Here is a 23,236-nt window from a genome sequence, read left to right on the forward strand (position 1 = left end):
GTGACTGCCATTGTAGAAAGACAATTCCCAACAACTCTCTTACACTGGCTTTGGCAAGATGAGAAGCTATCCAAGACATGGGCAACTATTACCAGCCAATGACCACCACAGGAAAACTATCTAAGCACCATAACGTTGTTAAGTTTATTGAAATAAGACTGACAGTTCACAGAATCACGGAGTTTCAGAGTTGGAAGGGACCTCTAGAGATCATCTAGTCCAACTCCCCTGCTAAAGCAGGATTGCCCAGAGCACATTACTCAGGACTGCATCCAGGCGGGTCTTGAAAATCTCCAGAGAAATGGAAACATCCATTACTCCCTGAATTAAAACTAAGGATGATCACTGATATTTGTCCTTCCAACTACATTAACCGACTATGATGAGAACATCAGGAAAAATGCAGTAAAGCAAGTGACAGCTTGTCAGGCGAGACACATCATAGAACCTCAGGAGAGCCACTCTAAACCCAGAGAGAAAAGTCCACACAGTGGCTCTAACACCAGCAAAAGCACAACATAACTGAGTAACAGTCAACAGGCAATGCAACTAACAGTAAACCCTAGCCAAACTGAACTACACAGATGACGAAAAACAGGTGAAGAAGTCAGAATTAACAAAAGGACTGTCTCTTCATAACCAGCAACAGCATTTCCGAAGTTTGATGATGTTATCCAAAAATGTTATCCTTGCATCTCTAAGGTAATGTAAAGAGAAATAAGATCTGGTTAAAAAAAAACACTGCAAAACACCATTGACTGTGACAATTTAACACCACCTACTCAAAAACTCAAGTGGCAGTAGAAGTCTGAATTGGTCTCCAAGATGAAAACCTCAGGAGAACTGAAAGTCTCCTAATAAAATGAATAAGGCTTTTTAAAGCATTTTGTTGAACACCGTGTTAGATCTTGTTACAGCAAGAAGCTAGCAAAAATTCCTGGGATTTACAAATACTTTAATCCTCATTAGTGTAAGATTGGAAACAGAAATACAGACAGTATTTTTAATATCATTAGTAATAAAGTTTTATTTAACCATGAACTTGTAAAAAAAGCATTCATAATATCAAGACAACTACAAATTTTGGAACTGTCACAGGGCAAGGAATGTGTCCTGTCTATTCTCAGACTGACTGATCATTTTATTGTAATGAAAAAGTAAAATGTTTCTTTTGGGATTCATTCAGTTTCTCAAACTTAAGTTGATTCAGACACCTTCCAAAACCAAAACACTTGCTTAAGTCTACATGTTGTAGAGTGAAAAGTACAGTCTCACCCTTGTCAAACTGCGTACAAGAGAAATTGGCTTTGTCATTTAGGCCTGGAAGAAATACAACCAAATCTGACAAGTTTGCTCTCCAAAATTCAGAGTGAGAATGGAGGGTAAAAGCTACTCTGAAAAGAAATAGCAGAAAGGCAAGTAAGCTGTCACAACAGAAGATCCTCAACTTTGAAAAATGAATCACTTAGATAACTTTCAGCGTTACTGAGTAAGGATGGACTCATGCATCCAACTGAATGATCTGCTGGATAAATACCTTTGATGAAGACAGCTCCTGTATTTTTTACAAACACAACTTACTCCTATGTGCAAGTAACAGGAGGGAAGTGTAACACAACTACCTTTCCCCCAGTATTCCACAATACCTGTCGTCTGTCTCCAAATAACCCTGCTAACTCCACTTCTGTGCTGATTATGTCAAGGCTTCATTTCAAATTCTAAGGCAGATTATCCAAAATGTAAAGTATGCATGTGAGAGAACACAGCAAATAACTTGACCATGAGTGTTTCACACACGTAATGTTTAGATTCTGCTATCCTTTTCACATCATCAGGAATCCTATGATCTGACTGATTCCAGATGAAAATGCTGCCTAAAACCAAATTATGATGTTATAACAGTTCACCTTCACAGAAATATGACATAGTAGGTAAAGCATTCTAATTTTATATTTTAGCTACATATCCTGCTAACAGCTATTCATAACGATTACTTAAAAAAATAACACATCCCAAGAAGTTTTCATAAGACAACCAACCTGTTTAAAGCAATGTTCATTTTAAAATACTCTCCAGATGTGAAAAAAAGATAAGAGAAGAAAACACAACAGTGCTGCAAAGAAATCTTAAAGGAAAAAATATTCAAAATTAGATAAAATATTTACAAAAGACTGAAATGTCATCAAATTTTATAAATATATTTTAAAAGCTACAGTACACAACTCTTAATGTGTTTTCTTCTTTTAATATACAAATTGGATTTCCCCATCCACATTGTCTTTACACTCCTAGCATAATCTTTGAAATAACAAAAAAAATTTTGCTTCAAACTCTGACACTACCCCAAGTTCTACAATATTTTGTATTACCAGGAGTCAGTTTAAAAAATGTGTTCAGAAGCAGTAGCTATTCATTATTTTAAAGACTTGTAATCAAGACATTTTAAATCCAAATGATCATAGTTCATATTTTACAATCCAAAGCCCAGTGACTGTACTGGTGATCCACAGATATCACAGACTGTATCAGCCAGAAATACAAATGTTGATTTTAGATTCAGTTATCATGGAAAGGATTGCACTAAATGGGAAGAATATTTGCAAGAGTCTACCGGATTTATCAGTTCATGAAAAACCAGTCAAGAATCTTTTAAATGTTACCCTTTTGTTTTGTGCCAAAGTATTAAGGACTCTATTTTAATATATTTCTGTAAAAAACAGCCACTAAAATGACAAGCTACCAGTTAAATTGCAAAAGCAACATCATATTACTACACCGGACCTCTTGGGATGACCAAGATCTTGCACTTCTATTTTATATCAAGCAAGAAACCAGGGTCATATTCTAAAATCGTGGAATATTGTGCAGTCAAGGTTTGCTAAGAGGACAAGAGATAGCCAGAGTGTAATGCTCCTTTGTCCAAGTTAAGACTCACCTTCTTTCAGTGCTTTATCCATGTTGTGAGAAATGACCACTCTCCTCGATTGGACTGAATCATGGGAGGTTGCAGACCAATTACACTGAAATTCAAAGAGAACATTCATCATAAGAGGAAGGAAAAAAAACCAAAAATGACAGAAGAAATAAAACTGGAATTCAAGGTTGTAGTACTATATCATTTGGTCTTTAGACAAGTATTGTCACCGCATATGGTTAAATCAGATGAGTGCCAATTGTCTTTGAGGTTATTATACATTGTTCATTAAGCACATACTAATACCCATTGTTGTGTATCGTACACTGCACAACTTTCAAAACTATCTTAAGGTTGTTTTTTTTGGTACAAAGGAACTGTATTCATTTGCAATTCAATGCACTGAGAATAGGACATGCATTTAATAAAGCAACTGGAACTCTTCTATTCGGTATTTTAACAGCTCTGTAAGATCTCCAAGAGACAGGTCAATAGCAAATATAACATCTTTACAGCCTACTGTCATGATGGACTTCATTTAGCCTCATAAACCACTTTTAAAATAAAAGCGAAGCCCTTAGATCTCCCACAGTAATTTTGGTTCACATTCTTTTGGGCATCTTCCTTCAAAGACACTTCTGGCTGCTGCATTTTAAGCTGCTGTACTATACAGACATTTGTCTATATCGGAATATTAGCTCTTATGGTGTCCAAACAGGTGGGCGGACAGAAAAACATTTTTCAGGGTGTAGACAAAAAGCAGTGATTCATGCTGTCCTTACATAGAAAGGAGCGCAACTCAAATCAGAAATAGAAAAGGTCCCCACCACCACTCAGCTTGCTTCTCTCCCCTTGATGGGAGCTCACTCTCCTCAATGAAGAGACATCGCTTCAGAATCCTCCCAACCCCTCCAACATTCACCAAATAGAGAATAAGAAAGCAGTAGAAACTGCAAGGGAGGGTTAAGTAAAAACACTCTTTAATGTTTTTAAAGGTAGAATGCCATTATTTCAGCCAATTTGCAGGCTAATACTGCATGTATTTTGGTTAACATGTTTTCCTTCTACTGCAGATAAATGCACTTAGAGTCTAGTGTATAAAGCACGTCTAATGGGACACAGATGAAAGAGTCAAAGCACTACCCTAACAGCAAAATAAAGCTGTTCAGACTCTCTCGCACCAAACACACAGCATTGCCATGGATGTTTTCCAGGCCTTGACTGCTCTCCTTCCACCCACAGTCAATTTGTTCCAGCTCTTGGGTGAGTGTGGCAACGCTCCCTAGACTTCTTCCAGTCGCTACTCTGAGACCATGGCTGTAGTCTTCTAGCTGTTTTCTTCCCCCCTTGACAACACTATCAAAGGCAAGAGCAGCAAGATTTCAGCATGTTTGCCTCCACTTGCAGCCCCTCTTACTATCCAAACTATAGTTAAGGATGGGTAAGAACAGAGTATTATCTGAATAGTGAACCACTACAGATTTTCATGGCCCCCTTTTACCTGAACATTATGCTGGTAAAAGCTAAAGCCATACCCACCTAAACAGCTGCAGAAAGCATTTTTGCTGTTTGTAAGAACACCTAACAACAATATTTGTGAGGCTCCAATACATCACCTCTGACTGCTGATCTTGTTTTGCTTCCTCCACGCAAAGCTGTATTAATGCCAGTCACACAATTACTTCAGGATTTTTTTGCTTTATTTGCAACAGGAAATCGGATGATTCATAACCACTCCAATTTAAAAAGAGAAGAGACAGACTCACAGAGACATTAAACATCCCAAATACATTTGGGGAGGGGGAAGGGATTCAGAAAGCCCTATTTAGCAATATCGCTCAGCTCTTTTCTGTGAAGAAAGGGCTTTTAAACACGAGGCCACAATCCTGACTGAAGTTCTATGATCACCACATTCCAACTTCCTTAACACTCACACTACGCTAGCTCGGATATCCTACAAGACTCCTTCTGCTAAACTGAGTCATACCTGCATAGCGGTCAGTAACCTCAAGCCCCTAACTTCGGCATCAACAGTTCTCATTTGTACATAGCTTGCAGGAAGTGTTTTTTACAGCCTAAAGCATCAGTAAGCACCCTCATGAAGCACTAGCCAAATTACTCCTTTCAAAACTAGATTAAACACAACCCGAGATAAGAAAATTATAAATACTGAACTTCTAGTTTTGCCTCCCTACTCGCCTCAGTTCAGGACTTCTTTATAGCAGAGGGAACAAAAGAAAAAAGGCCTTCAGAGGGGATCCATGGTTGCCAGCAGCTTGCTCCACATCACCACACTACCATCCCTACTTACGCAATTCCACAATGCAGGAGCTCATCCTTTTACGTTTCAATCTTGAACACTCATGTTAAGAACAAGGCAGACTATTACTGCCTCAGTGAGATGCTGCCTCTTAAATACCAAGATACAAACATTTCAGCTTGCAAGAATATATTTCATTGAGAACGTCCTCTATGGTTGGTATGTTTGACTTCTAAAAGGCACTGGCTTTTCATTAAAAAAAAAAAAAAAAAACAACAAAAAAACATCCCAAAACAGTAACATTGATGTTTAGAAGGAAGTAGTTAAAGACAGACAAGTGATCAAAAAGAATTTAAAACATAAGAAGCGAATACCACCACCAGCAACAGCGATTCTGCTGCTGCACGAATGTAATTACTGACGGACAAAGGAAGATGCACGATATATTGGATTTTCTGCGAATTTTTTCAATACTCTACAGGTATTGCATAAAACACCATGAACAGTCTGAGAAAAGCACAGAGCAAGAAACAAACCTTGCTTAAAAACGGGGTTTTGGCTTTGCTTAAAAACAAAATTTCAAGAACACACAAGAATCTAACATTTGAATAAACAGGAATGTTTAAATGCATTGCAGCAATGTTGGTTAGGTTAGTTCAGGCTTGAGAAAAAACAGTTCAGAGGAGACCTTACTGCTGTCTCCAACTACCAAACGAGACTGTATAGAGAAGAGAGCTCCAGACTCTTGCTTGCAGATGCACAGACCAAGAGGCAAGGCTGTAGCACAGGAAATTCCCATCACTTCCAAAGCAAAGCTATTTTCATTATGAGGCTGGTCAAATACCAGAATGGGGTTGCTGAGAGACTGTGGAGTCTCCACCCTTGGAGATATTCAAAACTCAACAGGAGAAAGCTCTGAGCAACCTTACCTATTCAGACCACTCTGAGCAGGCGGGTAGACTAGATGCCCTCCAGGCATTCCTTCCAACCTGAACTATTCTGTGAATCCTGATGATCCTTCAGAGAACTGTGAATTTAATTTAGTCACTGATAATGGACCAGATCTTAAGTTGCCTTCTCTAAAACAGCTGATCAAAAGCCTTTTTCCTTTCAGGCTTATGAACTTGCATTTAGCAGAATCAAGTCTTAAGTCTTGTTAGTTCCAATTTGTTTTTAAAAAAATCTGTTTCTGTGAGAACAGTGATAATGAATTAACTAAAAAAAAAAAACCCACCTAGAAAAGTAACAGGCACCCCCTGAGTCGCCTGACATACAGCAACAAACACCTTAAAACCAACAGTAATGTAACAACTCAGCAACACAGGTTTACCAGTACCTATAATACCAAAAGGATTCACAGGCCAAACTCAGCTCCAACAGCTCGGAGAATGAAAAATCCAGCAGATTTCACTAGAAGATTTTCTTCCCACCTCTGCCTCAAGTCATATGGAGGATGTACACAGAGAACACGTTCAGCTAGAAAGGCTAGACTTGAATGTTTTCACATTTTTCTTCATGTCTCTTATCGAAAGGAAAACGGTGCTACATTTCATCAAACAGTTGGCATAACCCTGTCTGAGCCAAAGATGTTCATAAATGGATTTAACACAGTTAAAGCTGTAGCTTAGATGCTCTTTTATACTGATTAAAACCTGGTATGTGCCGCATTAGTCCTGACTCGCATTATCTTAGCCCCCAAAAATTGGACTCCACTACATAGAGTTTATTGTTGAAGAACTGCAGAAACCAGACTGAAACTTAAATAATGCTTGACAAAATGACTTGAATGACTTGGTAGAGGTGGAGTACGTTTGGAAAGCATAAGCAAAGAATGAGGTTGCTAACAAACAGGGAGGCCTGTTTCCTGGAACAGTTCAAGTTTTCCCCATTTTTAACTTTGTTTACAGGCTGAAAAAAAAAAAAAAAAAAGGATGTGTGTATTTCCTGGAGACTTCTGAATAATACTCATTGTTTGATACTTTTGAGAAGGAATACAGATGCAGACAACAGTCTGAAAGGCCCACGAAAAAAACCCAAGGCTGGCATTGAGCTGAAATTGTGTCTTAAGTTCATTATCCTACAGATGCAAAAATTAAGTTCATGTCATTTATTGGTTTAAACAATTTAAGTAATTTAAAATTAGTTTTGAAGAAAACAATAAATGTTAAATAATTAAGAAGGTGTTTCAACAACTTCACTGAAAAAATGGCAAAGCACAGAGAACTTTCTACTATCACGAAATCCGTCCACAACACCCAGTTATCAAATGCAATTCTTAAAATATAACAGCAGAAAGCCAGGCACCTGCTACAAGCACACCACACGCAGACTTACTCTGCTATGGAATTAAAGCCAAGAGCAGAGAAAAATTAGCAATTATTTCTATTACATTAACTCAATTACAACAAAACTAGAACAGCGCTCAGGACAGATCCCACAATATAAACAGGCATTGTGCATGAGATGCTCAGTTTAATCACTGATCTAAAAGGCAAAGAATACATCTAATTCGGCATATAAGAACTATCCAGTTACTCAGAGCTACTTGCTCCACCCACTGCTGCCCTATTAAATGTCTTATTTTCTTTGTAAAACATACATTAACATCAAACTGGACTTTGATGATAGAGAGTCACAGCTTCAAATAATACTTCACTGTACTCTCCATAAATTCAGCTTACTGATCTGGATAGATGTTTTCTTATAGTAGTAAATATTACTTAAACTTATGATGCAAAAATAAATCTTCTATTCACAAGAGTTAATATTTTTAATTAACACCTATAGTTCTGTTTTAGATTACAAAGCAAGTATATGTGTCACATTAAGCATTAATTTACATATATTAAGGGACACCATAACTACCAATTTAAAAATCAACATACTTAAAACATGTTAATCCTATTATGTTAAGCATCATTATCTCAATAACAATTTTATAATATCAGCGTATCTTATTTCCACTAACATAGTAGCTTCTGGAACACATAAACTGTGTTTCTTATATGGGGATCTTCTATCTTAAATGTACCGTGTTCGAAACTGATAAAACTGTAGCAGTATAAAAACTTTATAATCAGGGCAGAACTTCTTTCACTTGAGATTTCATGTAATACTAGACAGATAAGAACATGAAGATGAAACTTTTCTCAGGTAATACTTTTCATTCCCATCATTACAGCTAAGAAATAATTGGTAAGTTATCATTTAAATTTCTGCTCAGCAAGAAATACAGCATTATTGCCTGCTGGGATCTTTAATATTATCATCAAAATAAAGGCTTATGCGAATCCTTAAGGTACATGCACAGCCCCACTCTACTGAACATCTCCACGCTGTCCTCCTCTGTTAAAAACAGACAGCAAGAACCTATGGCCTATACTTCAAGGCCAAAAGAGCCATGTGCTATGAAAACTGAATTGCCAGCAAGCCAGAAAAACCTGGACAGATTCACGCCTCAGGTGCAGAGTCTCAGCTTGACAATCAAAGAGAAACTCCTGCACCATCTACTGCTATATGCTCCCTCCCACGTCTCTTCCACTGTACAAAGGGAGCACATTCAGTCTTTTTAACAGAGCATTGCAAAACATGCAAAATGAACCGTCATCACTAACTTTATTAACATTAACTTGTTCTCTTTCACTGTGCATGCTTAATACAGGAAAAATAATACAGAATAACTGGTTGTATAAACCAAAAACAAAACACAAACTTATCCCCTTATGACTACACAACTTCTTTTCTTCTCTTTTTTTTTTTTTTAAATCACTTAACAAGGCGGCAGCTTGGGAAAGGATATAGTATTCTACATAACTGCCTCTTCCTTGGGTAAATTTTGCTGCTCTCCTTTGCAGAGCACAGGGAACCAAGACCTGGCCGTAAGAAGGAACTCGATACGATTTTCTTTTCAGAATGTTTCTGATACACATGTATAGTATTTTCAACCCCAAAGCATGTCTTGAATGCAAGATGCTTTCACTCTCAACCTTATCACGGAGGTTTTGGTTCCATCTTTAGGACTCCCCTCCCAGAGACTTGGACAGCAAGATCCCAATGAGCACACCACCCGTCTGTCTTACTGACTCAGTATGGTTCGGTTAGGAGGAGAAATGAACTAGCTCCCTAGTTACGCTGTCGGTCAAAAAACACTTTTCAAGTTAGAAGGAGTCCCTACAAAGGTAAAAGCAGCCTGATTCACAGCAAAATATGAAATGTCAATCTAACACAATGTTGAGGAAATTAAATGTCAAGCACAATACAATGAAGAGCTGACAACGACACATGATACAGTGGAAGGAAACAGAAAGGGTTGCACGACAAGACAAGAAATCTCTAAATATACATGATGGATAAAAGGCTGTATAGAAAACGAAGTCTGCTCACCACTAAGGAGTTATGGGACAGATAAGTGAGACAGAGTCTGAAAAACATTTCATTTCCTGAGATGAGTCTCCTATGAGAATAAAGTTACCACTTCAAAGCTATGCCTGCAGGTAATCAATGCATGCAGTCCCAACAAAACTTCAGTTTTGAAAAAGCTGATAAATCCCTGAGGATAACAGATATTCTACAGATCCCTAAAAGTAAACTGTAGAAGAAACGTCCAAACTACAGGCCCCAAAGTGTAACAGGCTCCTAATGAACTGTAACTAAATGAGATATATGCAGCATTCTCTTAAAATTTTAAAATATTCTTGAAATTGGTAGGCAATGCTATGATACGTTTTCTTTATTTTCTTTTCAGGACTTGCCTAGTTGTAAACTCAGCTGCATCACCAAAAGCTGATTGTTAACCTGCCTATATGAGACATAGCACTAAGAACAAAAGTATCAGGCTCAGTTCTGTTAAAAACAAAACAAATTCAAACATATCTTCTCTCTTCAATCCATAAACACACGATAAACTAAAAGAATGGCAGTAGATCAGGATATTCAGTTGCGAACCCAAGAGGATCTAAACCAAGCACAGCAGAAAAGCAGCAAGCAGAGACTGTAATGACCGGCAGAGGTAACAGCAATAATCCTGCAATATCAGAGATCTCAATATTTCCTAATGGACCAGAGAATGAGACAGACCACAGGACATGTTTGGCTTTTGGTCGATAAAAACCTTATAAATACTTTTGGAGACTTACTAAGGTGTAAAGATCAAGCCTGAAAAGAGTTAGGAAGTTTTCTGTTCTCCCTGCTCCAAACTGCTCATTACCTCAAGAACTGCTTTGCATCATGCTTGAAATTGATGCCCACAGACGGCAAACCTGCCACTTCCTACAGCTGCTGGGGCTCCTGCGAGCTTACCTTCACAAGCTTCTTCCGATGGCAAAAGTCCAATGGTAAAGGAAAATTAAACTGCATGCCCTTTCTCTCTGCTTCCCTTACGTTCCTCAAAAAGAGCAGAGCACTCGGCTATCATGGCAGATACTCAGCCTAGGTTAAATTGCCATTACATCTGAATCACTCAGACCATTTGCAATAACCTACTTATACTCCTATGGCTTAAATAAAAAACAGTACTATCTTCCAGGATTCAGATATTTCAACAACTACCTGATCCAATGAGAAAAGATTTAACAATACCCTCCCATTAATGCCAGATTCACAAAAAGTCCACGTTCAAGGATGGAACAAGCCTTTAGGAACATAAAACACAGTCACATGTCTCCCTCAGGGCCAGAAAGTGAGAGTACAGTATTTCTGAAAATTGAGAGCTACTAAACAGACCTGAATAGGAGTGACCAAACATGTCAGAAACCGACTTTTAAAGAAACACTCAAAATCATTGGCAACTGTAAATCATAGGAAACTAAAACCAGGACATTAGAATCAGTGTACCCTGTTCACTGGAAAAAAACCCACATTTATTACTTTTCTGTTAGCACTGCAAGACAGACTAGGTAGATCATTCTCTATACAGAGTATCATTCATTTAAGATGCATTTAAAATTAGGCCCTTTGTTTTTGTATTATTTAAATGAAGTTGATAACCCAACTCTCTATTATTCAGAGTTCTTGCTTTGAATCAGAGTCAAAACACTATGCTGAAAAGAAAACTCTGTCCTGCCAGGTTTTTTGGCAGAGAAACAACTCACACTGGGAACGTGGGAAAATGTGTTTTCCTTCCCCTTCCTACTAATTTGGTTAACATGGTTCTTCATATGAGTCAAAGCCACCTTTCCTACACAATGAGCCAAAGCCATCTCCCCTACACAAGTTAACAGCTATGTAGGGAACAAGGATGAATTTAAAAAGGCGACACATGCTCTAACAAGTCTCTTCAAGGGCTATCTTTGGTGTGAGCAAGTCCACTTACACTTGAAAAGTGAAAATGCCCTTTGAGACAGACATATTTACGGAAGTACAATTGGGTCACTATGCCTTTTTGCGGTCTTGCATTTTGCTCTCCTCCTCCACCACAAATAATCTTGTCCTAAAACAGCTCCTGATATACCTTGAAATACCCAACAATAACATAACATAGAATATACCTTGAAATACCCAACAATAACATAACATAGAATTTCAAGGTGTCATTCAAGTCCCACTATTTCAAGATCAATAGAAACTATTTACCAATATTATTAATGCTTGTAAGTACTCATTAATTTAAGTAAAACAATATTATGAGTTGCCTGTACACCTGTCTTCCCTTCTCTTTCCAATGAAAATATAAACACGCTGGAAGAAACACAAAGCTTTATGTGGAAGCCAAACTACTGCCCAGATATACCTTGCAATCAGAACTCTCGCATACAGGAAGACTATGTTGAAAGCACACCTCATCATGGGGATATAAATTGCACGCCTTGTTTCACAATTCTCCGCAGATTTCAAATACTCTTGCTGAGATACCTGACTTTAGCAGAAAGTCTTCACCTTTCAAGTCCCAAAGAGGTTACACAAACAATATTCACATGTGGAAAGATGGCTTCTCTGGCACTAAGTTCAAGCAAAATGAAAAAAGGCATACACCTCCTGAAGTCCGAACCTGAAACACAGCACTTCCTCACCCAAGTTATTCACTTGCACGAACAGATCCATGAAAATCAACAGCACTAAACTCACATTGTAAGTACTCGCAGAATTGAGAATGTACAAAAACCACCCCTTTTTCAGCATAGCATAAAGAACTCAATCCAAGTCCCTTTGAAGTTGATCAAGAGTACTCCCACTCACTTTCCAAGAGCTCAGCCTGACTCCCACTAGAGTAAATATTTATTACTGAATACTTAGTGTTTCCTCATTTGTTAACCCCAAGGTGAAAATCACTCAAAGAAAAAAAAATGAACCTATCTGCCTTGAGTTCGTGTACATATGACACATGAAGAGCAAGATGCCAGCCATAAGAATTCACTAAAAAAAAAAATAATTTTTTTTTTAAATTATTAGGCCAACAGAGGGTTCTTCCCTATTCTTGAGGAAACGGTGCAACAAGGCTGAAGAAATCCTAGCTTTACAATCATCCTACTAGTGGCTCCCAGAAAAGAAAAGACAACAGGATCAGATGGCTTTATGAAAAATGGGAGAGTGACAACTGAATGATAATAAAGCAGTGTAAATACAAAAGGATGAATAATAAAAAGATTAAGCTACAAATTTTTCAGACATACACGTATGCAGGAAATTTTGCCATAAACATTTTAGTGAATGGCCTACATTTCTATATGCTGCTTATATAGACACTATTATTTTCTTCACCTACATGTTGCTGAAGCACCAATTAGGAAATCTGCTAAATATATACAAAATTGTATAAACATATACAGAAAAAGTATGTCAAGGAGCTTTGCAGCCCTGAAGCCATTTTGTATCAGAAAGAAATCCACAAAACAGTAAACTGAAGGCATGAGAAACCCAAATAAGAGACCTGGCATTACAGCTTCTAAACAGAAAGGGTAAAATACCTCACTCCTTTTTTGACAGTCCCTTTCATACAGCCAGGTTAGATTTTGAAAACAGTGTGAAGAGGGAGGAAAGAAAAATTGTAACTGGAATGGGGCAAGGGTAAGGAAACAATCCTGGAAAAAGGGTTGCAGCAGGTACCGCTGCTTTAGCAGTGACTTTTAAATACCAGATTTCAATTCCCTTTTGAAACAAGCTACAATAAATCCAAACACCACATACTAGATGACACAAAGCAAGACTAGGTGTGCACCATTTATACATATGAATCCAATGGATGGACACAATAGAACATCTTGAAGAGAAAGAGGCAGTAACATACCACAAAAAGAAAGTGCACGTGGTATAGTAACTGAAGTGACTGTATTTGTCTTTGGACAGTTCAAGTTTCACTCCTGTTCAGTGGGTTTCTGTATTATGTTTTTCACAAAGGGGGAGAGAAAGAGAGTAATTATTTTTTTTCCTCCAATTCTCAGCTTCCCAAATTATACTGGTTTTCATTGTTTGGCTGTTTCACAAATCTGAAAGTTGCTTCTCATTGCAGCAGCAGGGAGATTTCAATTATTTAGTTTATATGAAGATTTTTTTGTACTATGTATAAAGTATGTTCTCCTAGAAGTAAATTAACATGCACCCAGATGTTCAGATAAGTATACCAGTACATAAATGTCACCGGAGCTATGGCATTATCACTGAAATACTTAATGTTGGAAATGTGAAGGCAATGGGAATTTGTTACTGATGCATGCATTATTTTTTTTTTCCCCATTTGATCTAAGGTAGTTGCATGGTGAAATACAGAAACATATAGCCCTTTACTACTCAGGTGCCTATGGACTTAATATACATTGTTCCCCAGCATTCCTGTGACAAAAAGCAGCTGAACAATCCCTAGCTGTACCCACTACATACAGCTGTACCCACACTACATACAGGACAGGTACTTTCTGCTTATCACGTGTTGACTTTGTGTGTTATCATCTTTTCACTTCCCCATTTCCCACTTCTAACACTCGTGCACACTATTTATTCTTCACTCCCTTCAAAAAGCTGAGTTTGATGTTAAGTCTTCAAAGCAAAGAGGATTTTAAAAAAGTCTACCGAGAAGACAAAATGAGTATCACACACACCCAACTGCCATAAATAGATCATGAGTGCACCTTTGCAAGTTCTATTATTCATTGAAGTCACTAACCCCTGGCCAACTAGTCCCTTCTACTGACAGCAATGTCCTACCAGTTGCCATGAACTGCAGGCCTGGAAAAGCGTATTGCTCATAAACACAGCCTCCTTCCCTCCTTAGGTCAAAGAACAAAGGAATAAACAACTACTGTAGGTTTGAATAAAACAACTACTGTAGATTTGATTGGCAAGACAGAAAGACAGCCAACTACATCAGCAAGCAATTTCTAACAGGTTCTATGCCCTGCCAGCACCCTCTGCTTTCTGCAAATTCAGCTGCATTGACTGCAGCCCCAGAAACACAGAAGTGACAGCGTTATTTACTTGCTGCTAAGAAGAAGAGTACATGTACCAAACTGGGTCAGCAGAACAGCCAGGCTGTACACAAAGACGGCACAAATTATGCTCCTTTTTCTCTGTAGATTGCTCTCAGGTGTCCTGCGTGACACTATCAAGGTGAAATAGCGCTTAGGTGGTACTGCCTACTGCTGCAGCACTTCACATGCTAACACACCCCACTAGGTCTACAACTCACTGGTGAGAGGCCAAGGGCATCCGACCGGTGTCACCGGCTGTAAATGTCAAACACCACATCCCTGCAAGAGTGCAGGCAGATCCTCATTTCCAGCGGTAGTTTTTCAGGCCTGTCTAGGATCAGCTCTGGAGCATTGGATGACTTGATGGGGGGCAGGGGTGTGGATGGGAGGAAAGTTACTTTGACTAGCACCTATAGTCAGTCTCCAAAAATCTTGTGCTACCAGTCCCGTTCAGAAGAAACCAAAAATACTCCTAAGTAGCGAGCTACAAAGAGCTCATGAACATGAATTACTACATTTTAGAAGAAGTACAGAAAATAAATTTATCTTTTGCACAGAGGTCTGCAGCACTTTGAGAAGACATTGGCACTTCCTCAAGGTATTATGATAACACTATCTAAAGCAGCCCAACTTCAGAGCACGCATTTAAAGCAACGCTACGCTGGCTCTTTGAGCATGTCTCCCTCTTTTACTAATGACATTTCAGCTGAAGGAAAGGATTTGATACAAAGCCAAGAACAAACTGCCGTAGGAGCCTTCCCGCAATCCAGTGGTCTCTCTAGGAGCAAAGACTTGATTTTTCCCGCCCGCCTGCTACCCTCCAGCACAACTTTTCCCATTTAAAGCCCCCGACGAGCGGGCAGGCTCCTGCGGCCCCGGGAGGGCAGCGGGGCATCGGGTTTGGCTGGCCCGGCGCCCCGCGGCGGAGCGAGGGCCGCGCCACCTCCGTCCCCCTCCTCCCTGCTCTCCCGCCGGCGGGAAGGGGAGGGCGCGCCGCGGCCCGCCCCGCGCCGCTCCGCTCCTCTCCCCACCCGCCACTTACCCCCGCGACCCGCAGGACCGGAGCGGAGGCGGCGAAGTCCGGCGGCGGCAGTCGGCGGCGGCCGCGACACATGAGGACGATCAGGGTACCCAGCGCGGCGGCGGCGGCGGCGCAGCCCGCGTAGAGGGCGAGGCGGAGCAGCAGCAGGGCCAGGCAGGGCGGCCCGCCGCCCCCCCCCGCCTCGGCCCGCTCCTGCCCCAGGTGGACGACCGACACAGCCAGCAGCCCCAGCCCCGCCGCCAGCACGAAGCGGGACGAGCCGGGATCCTCGTCCTCCTCGTCTTCCGCCGCCTCCTCCTCCTCGCCGCCACCGCCGGCCACAGCAGCGGCGGCCTCACCGCCGGGGCCGTGCGAGCCCGGCGGGCCGGGGGCGGCGGCCCCCGCCGGCTCGGGCTGCCCTGCCGTGCTGCTAGCGCTGTCGGCACCGGAGAACATGCTGCTCCTGGCGCCGCTGGGAGCAAGAGCATCTCCCGCCGCGGCAGCCCCCTGCGAAGGTCGCCGCTCCCGGCCCCCCCCTTGTCCTCCGCCGCCTCCGCCGCCGCCCGCCGCCACTGGCACCGCTGCGACCGCCGGGGGAGCCGGAGCTCATGCCCGGCGGCAGAGCGGGTACGCGGCGGCCCGGCCGCTTCCTGGCGGCAGCGCTGCCCGCCAGTGGGCGGCGGGAGCCGTGCGCCGTGGCGGCAGCAGGGGAGGCCCCGCCGCGCCGCTCGGTGTCCGGCAGGGGCGGGGGAAGGTGGCGGGGGCGGTGCCTGCCGGGCGGGCGGGCCGGGCCGGGGACATGTGCGCCCGCCGCGCCGCACCGCCCCACGGCGGGGCGCGGACCGGGAGCACTGCCCCGCGGGGCTCCACCGCGGCGGCGAGCGGAGGCGGCCCCAGGCAGGGAAACAGCTACGGTTGGGCGAAGGGAGGCGGGGAAGGTGCCTCCCCGCGGGGATCGCCGCCGGCCGCGGGGTGCAGCCGGGTTCCCGCGGGGAGCTGCCGGGCGCCCCTCCGCCACGGGCAGCCTGGTGGAGCAGGGGGGCTGCAGGCTGCGGCTCGGCCCGGCGGAGCCCGGGAGGGTCTGGCGGCAGCACCGAGGCCCTGACCTGACCTCGGGAGAAAGGCTTGACCTGGAGCATCTCTAGACCCGCCTCGCGAGTGAGCGCTGTACGCAGCCGCAGGAGACCATCAATAACTGGGTTTCAGAAACAAAAAGTTGATAGAACAGCGACTGAAATGACACCGCAGTGATACTGCAAAACCCAGCCCCACTAGCCCCACACGAGGCCTGCCAGTGCTGCCAGCACTACCCTCCCCTCGCTGAGCTGGTGGTTCCTAACTGCTTGTGGCAGATTCTGAGAACAGACATTCCAGAGCAGGCCATGAAGATGACCCGAGGGCTGGAGCACCTCTGCTGTGAGGACAGGCTGAGAGTTGTTCAGCCTCAGAAGACTCCGGGGAGACCTTATAGCCCCCTGAAAGGGGCTACAGGAAAGCCAGGGGAGGGACTCTTGATCAGGGAGTGGAGTGATAGACGAGGGGTAATGGTTTTAAACCGAAAGAGGGGAGATTTAGATTAGATATTGGGAAGAAATTCTTTACTGTGAGGGTGGTGAGACACTGGCCCAGGTTGCCCAGGGAAACTGTGGATGCCCCATCCCTGGAAACATTCCAGACCAGTATGGGGCTCTGAGCAACCTGATCTAGTTGAAGATGTCCCTACTCATGGCAGGGGGGTTGGACTGGATGGCCTTTAAATGTCCCTTCCAACCCAAACTATGATTCTATGATAAATTCCTCACATGGCAAAAGCCTTGCCATATTCCAGCCATGCTCAGGACACATGTTCACCTTGCCAGAGACGTGGTGCAGTTACATAGCAGCCACCAACCACAGCCCATGCGGGAGACCTTGATCTCTTCAGAGCAGCAGTAAAGGGCAATACTTTCCTTCAGGAAGGCAGACTCTGAAAAAGCGGATTTACAAGCATTTACTCATGGGCTTCATGTTAAGAGCAGGTATCCATTAAGAAAGTTAAGCGCTGTAGAAGTGTTTACAGGTATTGAGTCTTCTGGGAAGCACTTTTCAGACTGGCGCTATTCTGGTGGTCTTAATGTCAAAATATCTTTTTTGACTGAATTTTATCTTTTAAAGTTAATCTGAGTTGTTTTGATTTATTCACGTTCTGTAAAATTTCTGTAAAAACGTTACTTCTGTAAAATGAGTGATATTAGCCTGATGAAGAAAAAGTATGAATACCAAGGCCCCAATCTTGTGAATGTATAACTCCAAGAGCGCAACTAGCACCATTTTAAAACCAGACACTAACTTCCCCGTCCTTCTGTGATACGAAGCGAGCCAAGCACTGAGCATGAGTAGTACAGGTGCCCAAAATCGGGTGTCCACCTGTGGTGCAGAACTGTAATGGGCATGTGCCCAGTACAGGCGTGGAGCTCGTCAAGATTCCCAGTTACAACACATGGTTTACTCCACCACAATATTTTCTAAACTAGCTCTAACCTAACCCACAGGGCCTGATGACATTCGTATACCAAATTGTCTCCATATAGACATGCCTTTACTAATTATTAGGGGTTTGCATAGTAATGTATTTCGTCTCAAAATCCCAAAGTAGTTTTGGAGCAATTTTAGCTCCCATTTTAGTCCCTGACCAAAAGAGACACTGCTCCTTAATCTAATCCAAAGTCCTTAGAGTAACTTAAATATAATTTTATTACACAGTTTATTTTATTTGGTGGATATTAAATTGCACAAAGACCTTTTAAATGCTAGCTCAGTCCATTCACAGCATGTCCAAAATTGATTATTTAAGTAATGTCACTGATGTGATTAAAGGTGAAAAATCATCATATCATAATAGTGAAAATACTATTGCAATGATGGCCCATTCCCATGAAAACTACCATGTCCCAAAACGTCCTGATGCTTCATGGCAGGGCCTGGGGACAGAGATTCTTTCAATATGTATGATTGTTAAGACCAACAGAGACATTCTTGCAGAGTCTGAAAGCATTTGGATAAGGTCCAACATGCCAGAAGGCTTTCTATACAGTTATTTTATTCTCATCAGGTAGAAAACAAAAAGCAAAGACCCATCTCTCAGCACACACTTTATTCCTCAAAGATTTCAGAACATACAGGGCTTTGGACTGAGTTCAAGATCTATTCTGGGATCTTCATAAAGACCCACACAAGAAACCAGACAGAGTGTGTAGAGAGGCCTACCGCAAATGCATTCAGGAAACTGCCTGGGCCTCTGTCAAAACTACTTAAGGGAATTGAATTTTTAAATTATCCTGAAGAAGAGCATGTAATGTTGTTAGTCCTGTGCAAACAGAGATTATTTTCTTATTACAGTATTAATTCTCAGAAGTGGAGAGGAAGATAAAAAAAATAAACCTACCTGCAATCGCAGTTTAGTCCTGCAGTGCTTACGCACAAAACCAGTTCTTGTCTGAATGAGTAATCCCACCAATTTTAGCTAGGATTTACACACCATGCCCTGAATTAGATATGTCTGAATCAACTCAAGATCCATAGAGCTAGAGGGAGATTTGATTGTTTTTCTTTTAGTTTTTAATAAGATCCTGTGACTTTTCAACCTGAGGTATAATTCCTAATATTCTAGATGACATCCTAGCTCTGCTGAAGTCAATGGCAATTTTCAAGTTTACCTCAGCGTTATTTGAACTTCCCCTTTTGTACTTTAAAAGTTACTTTTCTGTACAAGACAAAAGGACTTCTGAGGTCAATTTTCTGAACTGGGGGTTATTTTATTCTCTTTCTGTAACTATTTACTCAGTCATGGAACTAGTTTATGAGATAAGAGATTCAAACTCTACTTTATTCAAGCATTACAGCAAATGTATTTCCTACAAAGATAAGACTATTTTAATCTCATTTTAAAACAGAAATGATGCCTGATTTGAGGGAAGAGTCAGCACCTTCAATTCTTTCCTTTGATCTAGGACCGTAATTTACCTGTTTATAACATAGCCTAGACGAAGCCCCACTGGTCTGAACACACTTTTATATCTGTCTTTAGTGACAATTTTGCAACTTTCACCTTCACAGTACTGAAAACTTCAAACTTCAATAAATTTGCACCTTTAAAATGTTTAGACAAGCTTAATACGAATACTTTCCTAAAGGCTTTTTCACATTTACTTTCTGTTTTGTGAACCTTTCTGGCTTAGATTACATTGCTATAAATGTTAGCAATTTACCACTTCTCAATTAAAATAGAAATGTACATTATAGGCAAAAAAAAAGGTGTGTAAAGCACATACATAGTTTATACTTTTGGGAATGCTTACAACTATGAATGAATTGCATGCTTTTTGGTAACCGCTGTGGTGCTACACTGTAGTTACAGTCACCTTAAGAGTTTATAGAAAATCCTAAAAGCTGCTCAGGCACAAAACCCAAAAGTGCTCATGAACTTCTAAACCTGGTGGTACGGAAGAGTGATAACTAACACTGTTAGAAACAATCATAGGAGAGACAGAAAAGAAATTTACTGGGTAGTGGATGCTGTTGGTTTCATGAACCCCAGCTAACAGAGCAAGAGAAAAGGAGATTGTCTGTTATACTTCTCAGTATCTTAAATCTGATTTGAAACCTTTCAAGAAACTCAAGAAAATTATTGTGGTTATTTCTCAAAAGCTTGTAGAATGAAAGGGCTTAAAACTGCCAACTGTTTTTGCCTTTTAAAACTTCCCCTGCAGTGGTAGATGCTTTGAACTTGATTGAAAACATAAAATGCAGACACATTTCAGTGGAAACCATATAAACAACCTGTCTCTATAAAAGTAGGCAGTTTGATAAAACTTTACCTCAATTTTTATATATTACAACTGCAAAACTGCCACTTACACAGTTTTTTTCTCCTTACAAGAATGTCATTCGTAAAGATACTATGATATAGACTTTAATTACACGATCATATACTATCTTTCTATTAGGCCCATTATTCCTCTACTGAAAATTAATTGAACTGCTCTCAGAAGATAACTATTAATTTTGTTGCCCACTTTTATACAAAATATGTAAGTTACACTAATATTAGCTGATTTTATTTTTCGCTATGCCTTTTTGAGACAGTGGTATTGTATTTTGCCCATTTGCAGATAGGAACCTAATGCACAGGGGAATAAAAAAAGGACAAAAGCACCCATTTATTTTCCAATGTGAGGTGCCTAAGAACATTTGAGTGCTCAGCATTTTGTAGCACTTGATGTTTTACAAATACAGCTTCCATTGATTTTAGCTGCAGTTGTGATCATTCAATATTTCAACAGTGAGTCAAGTAAGGTTCCAGAAAAATGAGAATGATACACATGGCCAAGTATTAAAAGTTAGTCCACATAATTTGCAGAACCTCCATTAAACACTTCGTAGCACAAGTAGGACTAGACTCTGGTTAATGTAGGGAAATTCAGTTGTCTTAATCAAGAGATTTTCTTTCTTTTCTTGTCGGGTTCTGACACATTCAATATATGTATTTAAAAATATGTGTGTATACACATGCATACATACATACATATATGCCTCTGTGTGTGTATGTGTTCATGTGCCAAGTGAAATAGGGCCATATACATGACAGTTGTCTCGGCTGCACAGCCTCGATTCAACTCAAAATTCAGTATGCTCAGAAAAAAACATGTGAACATGTCATTAAATCTCTTTCATGATGAACAATGGGGCCAAAGTAAAGTTGAATTTTTAGTTTGGATCAGTAATCTAGAAGTCTTTCTTTTCACATAATTCTTTCCCTACTTTGTTAAAAAATAAAATTGCTATTATTAAAGAAATGCCGAGGTCTGATATTGGAAGTGACCCCTTCTAAAGAGCTGGAACCTTTCCCACCCTTATACATTTCTCACAGCAGATCACTAGTAGGTAGTCACCACTTACCTAGTCAGTGCTAGAAGTAATGAAACTCTGCCTGAAGGCTTCATCCATGTTCCTGCAATAATTAAACTGAGATCTAAGGATGCTGGAATCAGGTTCACTGGGGGAAAGGTCCTGATTGAACCCCAAAGATTTGGGTCAGATGTCCCTAGAAGCCCTCCAGATCAGTTCCTCCCCTGCATTTCTTCAGGATATGTCGTAGAATCATAGAATCATGGAATTGTCTAGGTCGTAAGGGACCTTTAAGATCATCAAGTCCAGCCATCAACCTAACGCTGCCAAAACCACCACTGAACCATGTTAGTCAGTGCTGAAGCCCTGCCACTATAATGTGGGAGCCATCACCTCGACCTGGGGTCCTGTTGGCCTTAACATGGGGCACCATCTCCTTGAGGTGTGTCACTGTCATCTCAGTCTGGGGCACCATCCCCTCCGTGTGGGCTCCCAGCACCTCATCCTGGAGTGCCATCATCCCAGCCTGGGGCACCATCATCTAAACCTGGAACACCATCACCTCAATCTGGGGCACTGTTACCCCAACATGGAAAAAAACATCACCTCAGCATGGGGCCTCATTGCCTCAACCTGGGACACCATTATCTCAACCTGGGATGCTATCACCTCAAAATGGAGTGCCAGCACCTCAGCCTGGAACACTATCATCTCAACCTGAGGCACCATTACCTCAGCATGTGGCCTGGCACCTCAACATGAAGCCACATCACCTCAACCTGGAACCCCATAGCCTCATTCTGGGGACCATCACCTCAACTTGGGGCACTATCACCTCAGCATGGGGCCCCATCACATCAACCCAGGGCACCATCATCTCAACCCCGAGCCCCATCACCTGAACCTGAGGCACCATCACCTCAGCATATGACCCCACCACCTCAACCTGGAGCCCTATCACCTCAATCTAGGGACCATCACCTCAGCATGGGGCCCTGTTGCCTCAACCCGGGGCACCATCGTCTCAACCCGGAGCCCCATCACCTCAGCCTGGAGCCTCATCAGCTCAACTTGGGGCACTTTTACCTCATCATGCAGCCCCATCACCTCAACCTGGAGCACCACCACGTCAACCTGCGGCATCACCACCTCAGCCTGGAGCCCCATCACCTCAACTCGGGGCACTATCACCTCATCATGCAGCCCCATCGCCTCAACCTGGAGCACCACCATGTCAGCCTGAGGCACCATCACCTCAACCTGGGGCGTTATCACCTCAACTTGGGGCACTATCACCTCAGCATTGGGGCGCCATGGCCTCAGCCAGAGTCCCAGCTTTCTCCCCGCTTCCTGCGGAACCGAGGGAGGCGGGAGGGAAGGGGGCAGTCGGTGCCTGAGGGGGGCGGGAAGGGAGCCGGGGCCGGGACCTCCCGGTGGGAGGTCCCGGCCCCGGCTCCCTTCCCGCCCCCCTCAGGCACCGCCTTTCCCCGCCCGACGACGCGAGAGGGCCGGCCCGGGTTGCCTAAGAGCCGGGCTTCAAGACGGCAGCCGCAGCGCTGCGCCGTTTCCCCATCCCCTCCTCTTCTCCTTCTCTCTCTTCTCCCGTGCCTGTGAGTATCCGCCCCGGCTGCTCTGCGCGGTTACCACAACAAAGCCGGGGGGGGTGTGGGGGGGGTGGGTGTGTTATAGGGGCGGGGGAGAAGGCGGCTGCGCCTGCCCGGGAGCTGCCGGCCCGGCCCGGCCCGGCGGCGGCGGGG

General features: G+C 42.4%; 2 protein-coding genes across 2 annotated transcripts in view; one reads left to right on the forward strand and one right to left on the reverse strand.

Annotated features, from left to right (window-relative positions):
- SNX25 (sorting nexin 25) overlaps positions 1-16,120 on the reverse strand; it is a 93,292-nt gene extending 77,172 nt beyond the window's left edge. The window contains exons 1-2 of the mRNA XM_082483112.1: positions 15,615-16,120; positions 2,936-3,020 (exon numbers count right to left, since the gene is read on the reverse strand). Of these exons, the coding sequence (XP_082339238.1) occupies positions 2,936-3,020; positions 15,615-16,049 (520 nt within the window). The 5' untranslated portion in view covers positions 16,050-16,120. The remainder of the gene's footprint in view (positions 1-2,935; positions 3,021-15,614) is intronic.
- A 6,893-nt stretch (positions 16,121-23,013) lies between these two features.
- CFAP97 (cilia and flagella associated protein 97) overlaps positions 23,014-23,236 on the forward strand; it is a gene marked incomplete at its 5' end in the record, with an annotated part of 35,612 nt that continues 35,389 nt past the window's right edge. The window contains one exon of the mRNA XM_082482231.1: positions 23,014-23,089. The remainder of the gene's footprint in view (positions 23,090-23,236) is intronic.

This window comes from Vanellus vanellus (genome assembly GCF_965231255.1).
Source record: "Vanellus vanellus genome assembly, chromosome: 4".
NCBI classification, from domain to species: domain Eukaryota; kingdom Metazoa; phylum Chordata; class Aves; order Charadriiformes; family Charadriidae; genus Vanellus; species Vanellus vanellus.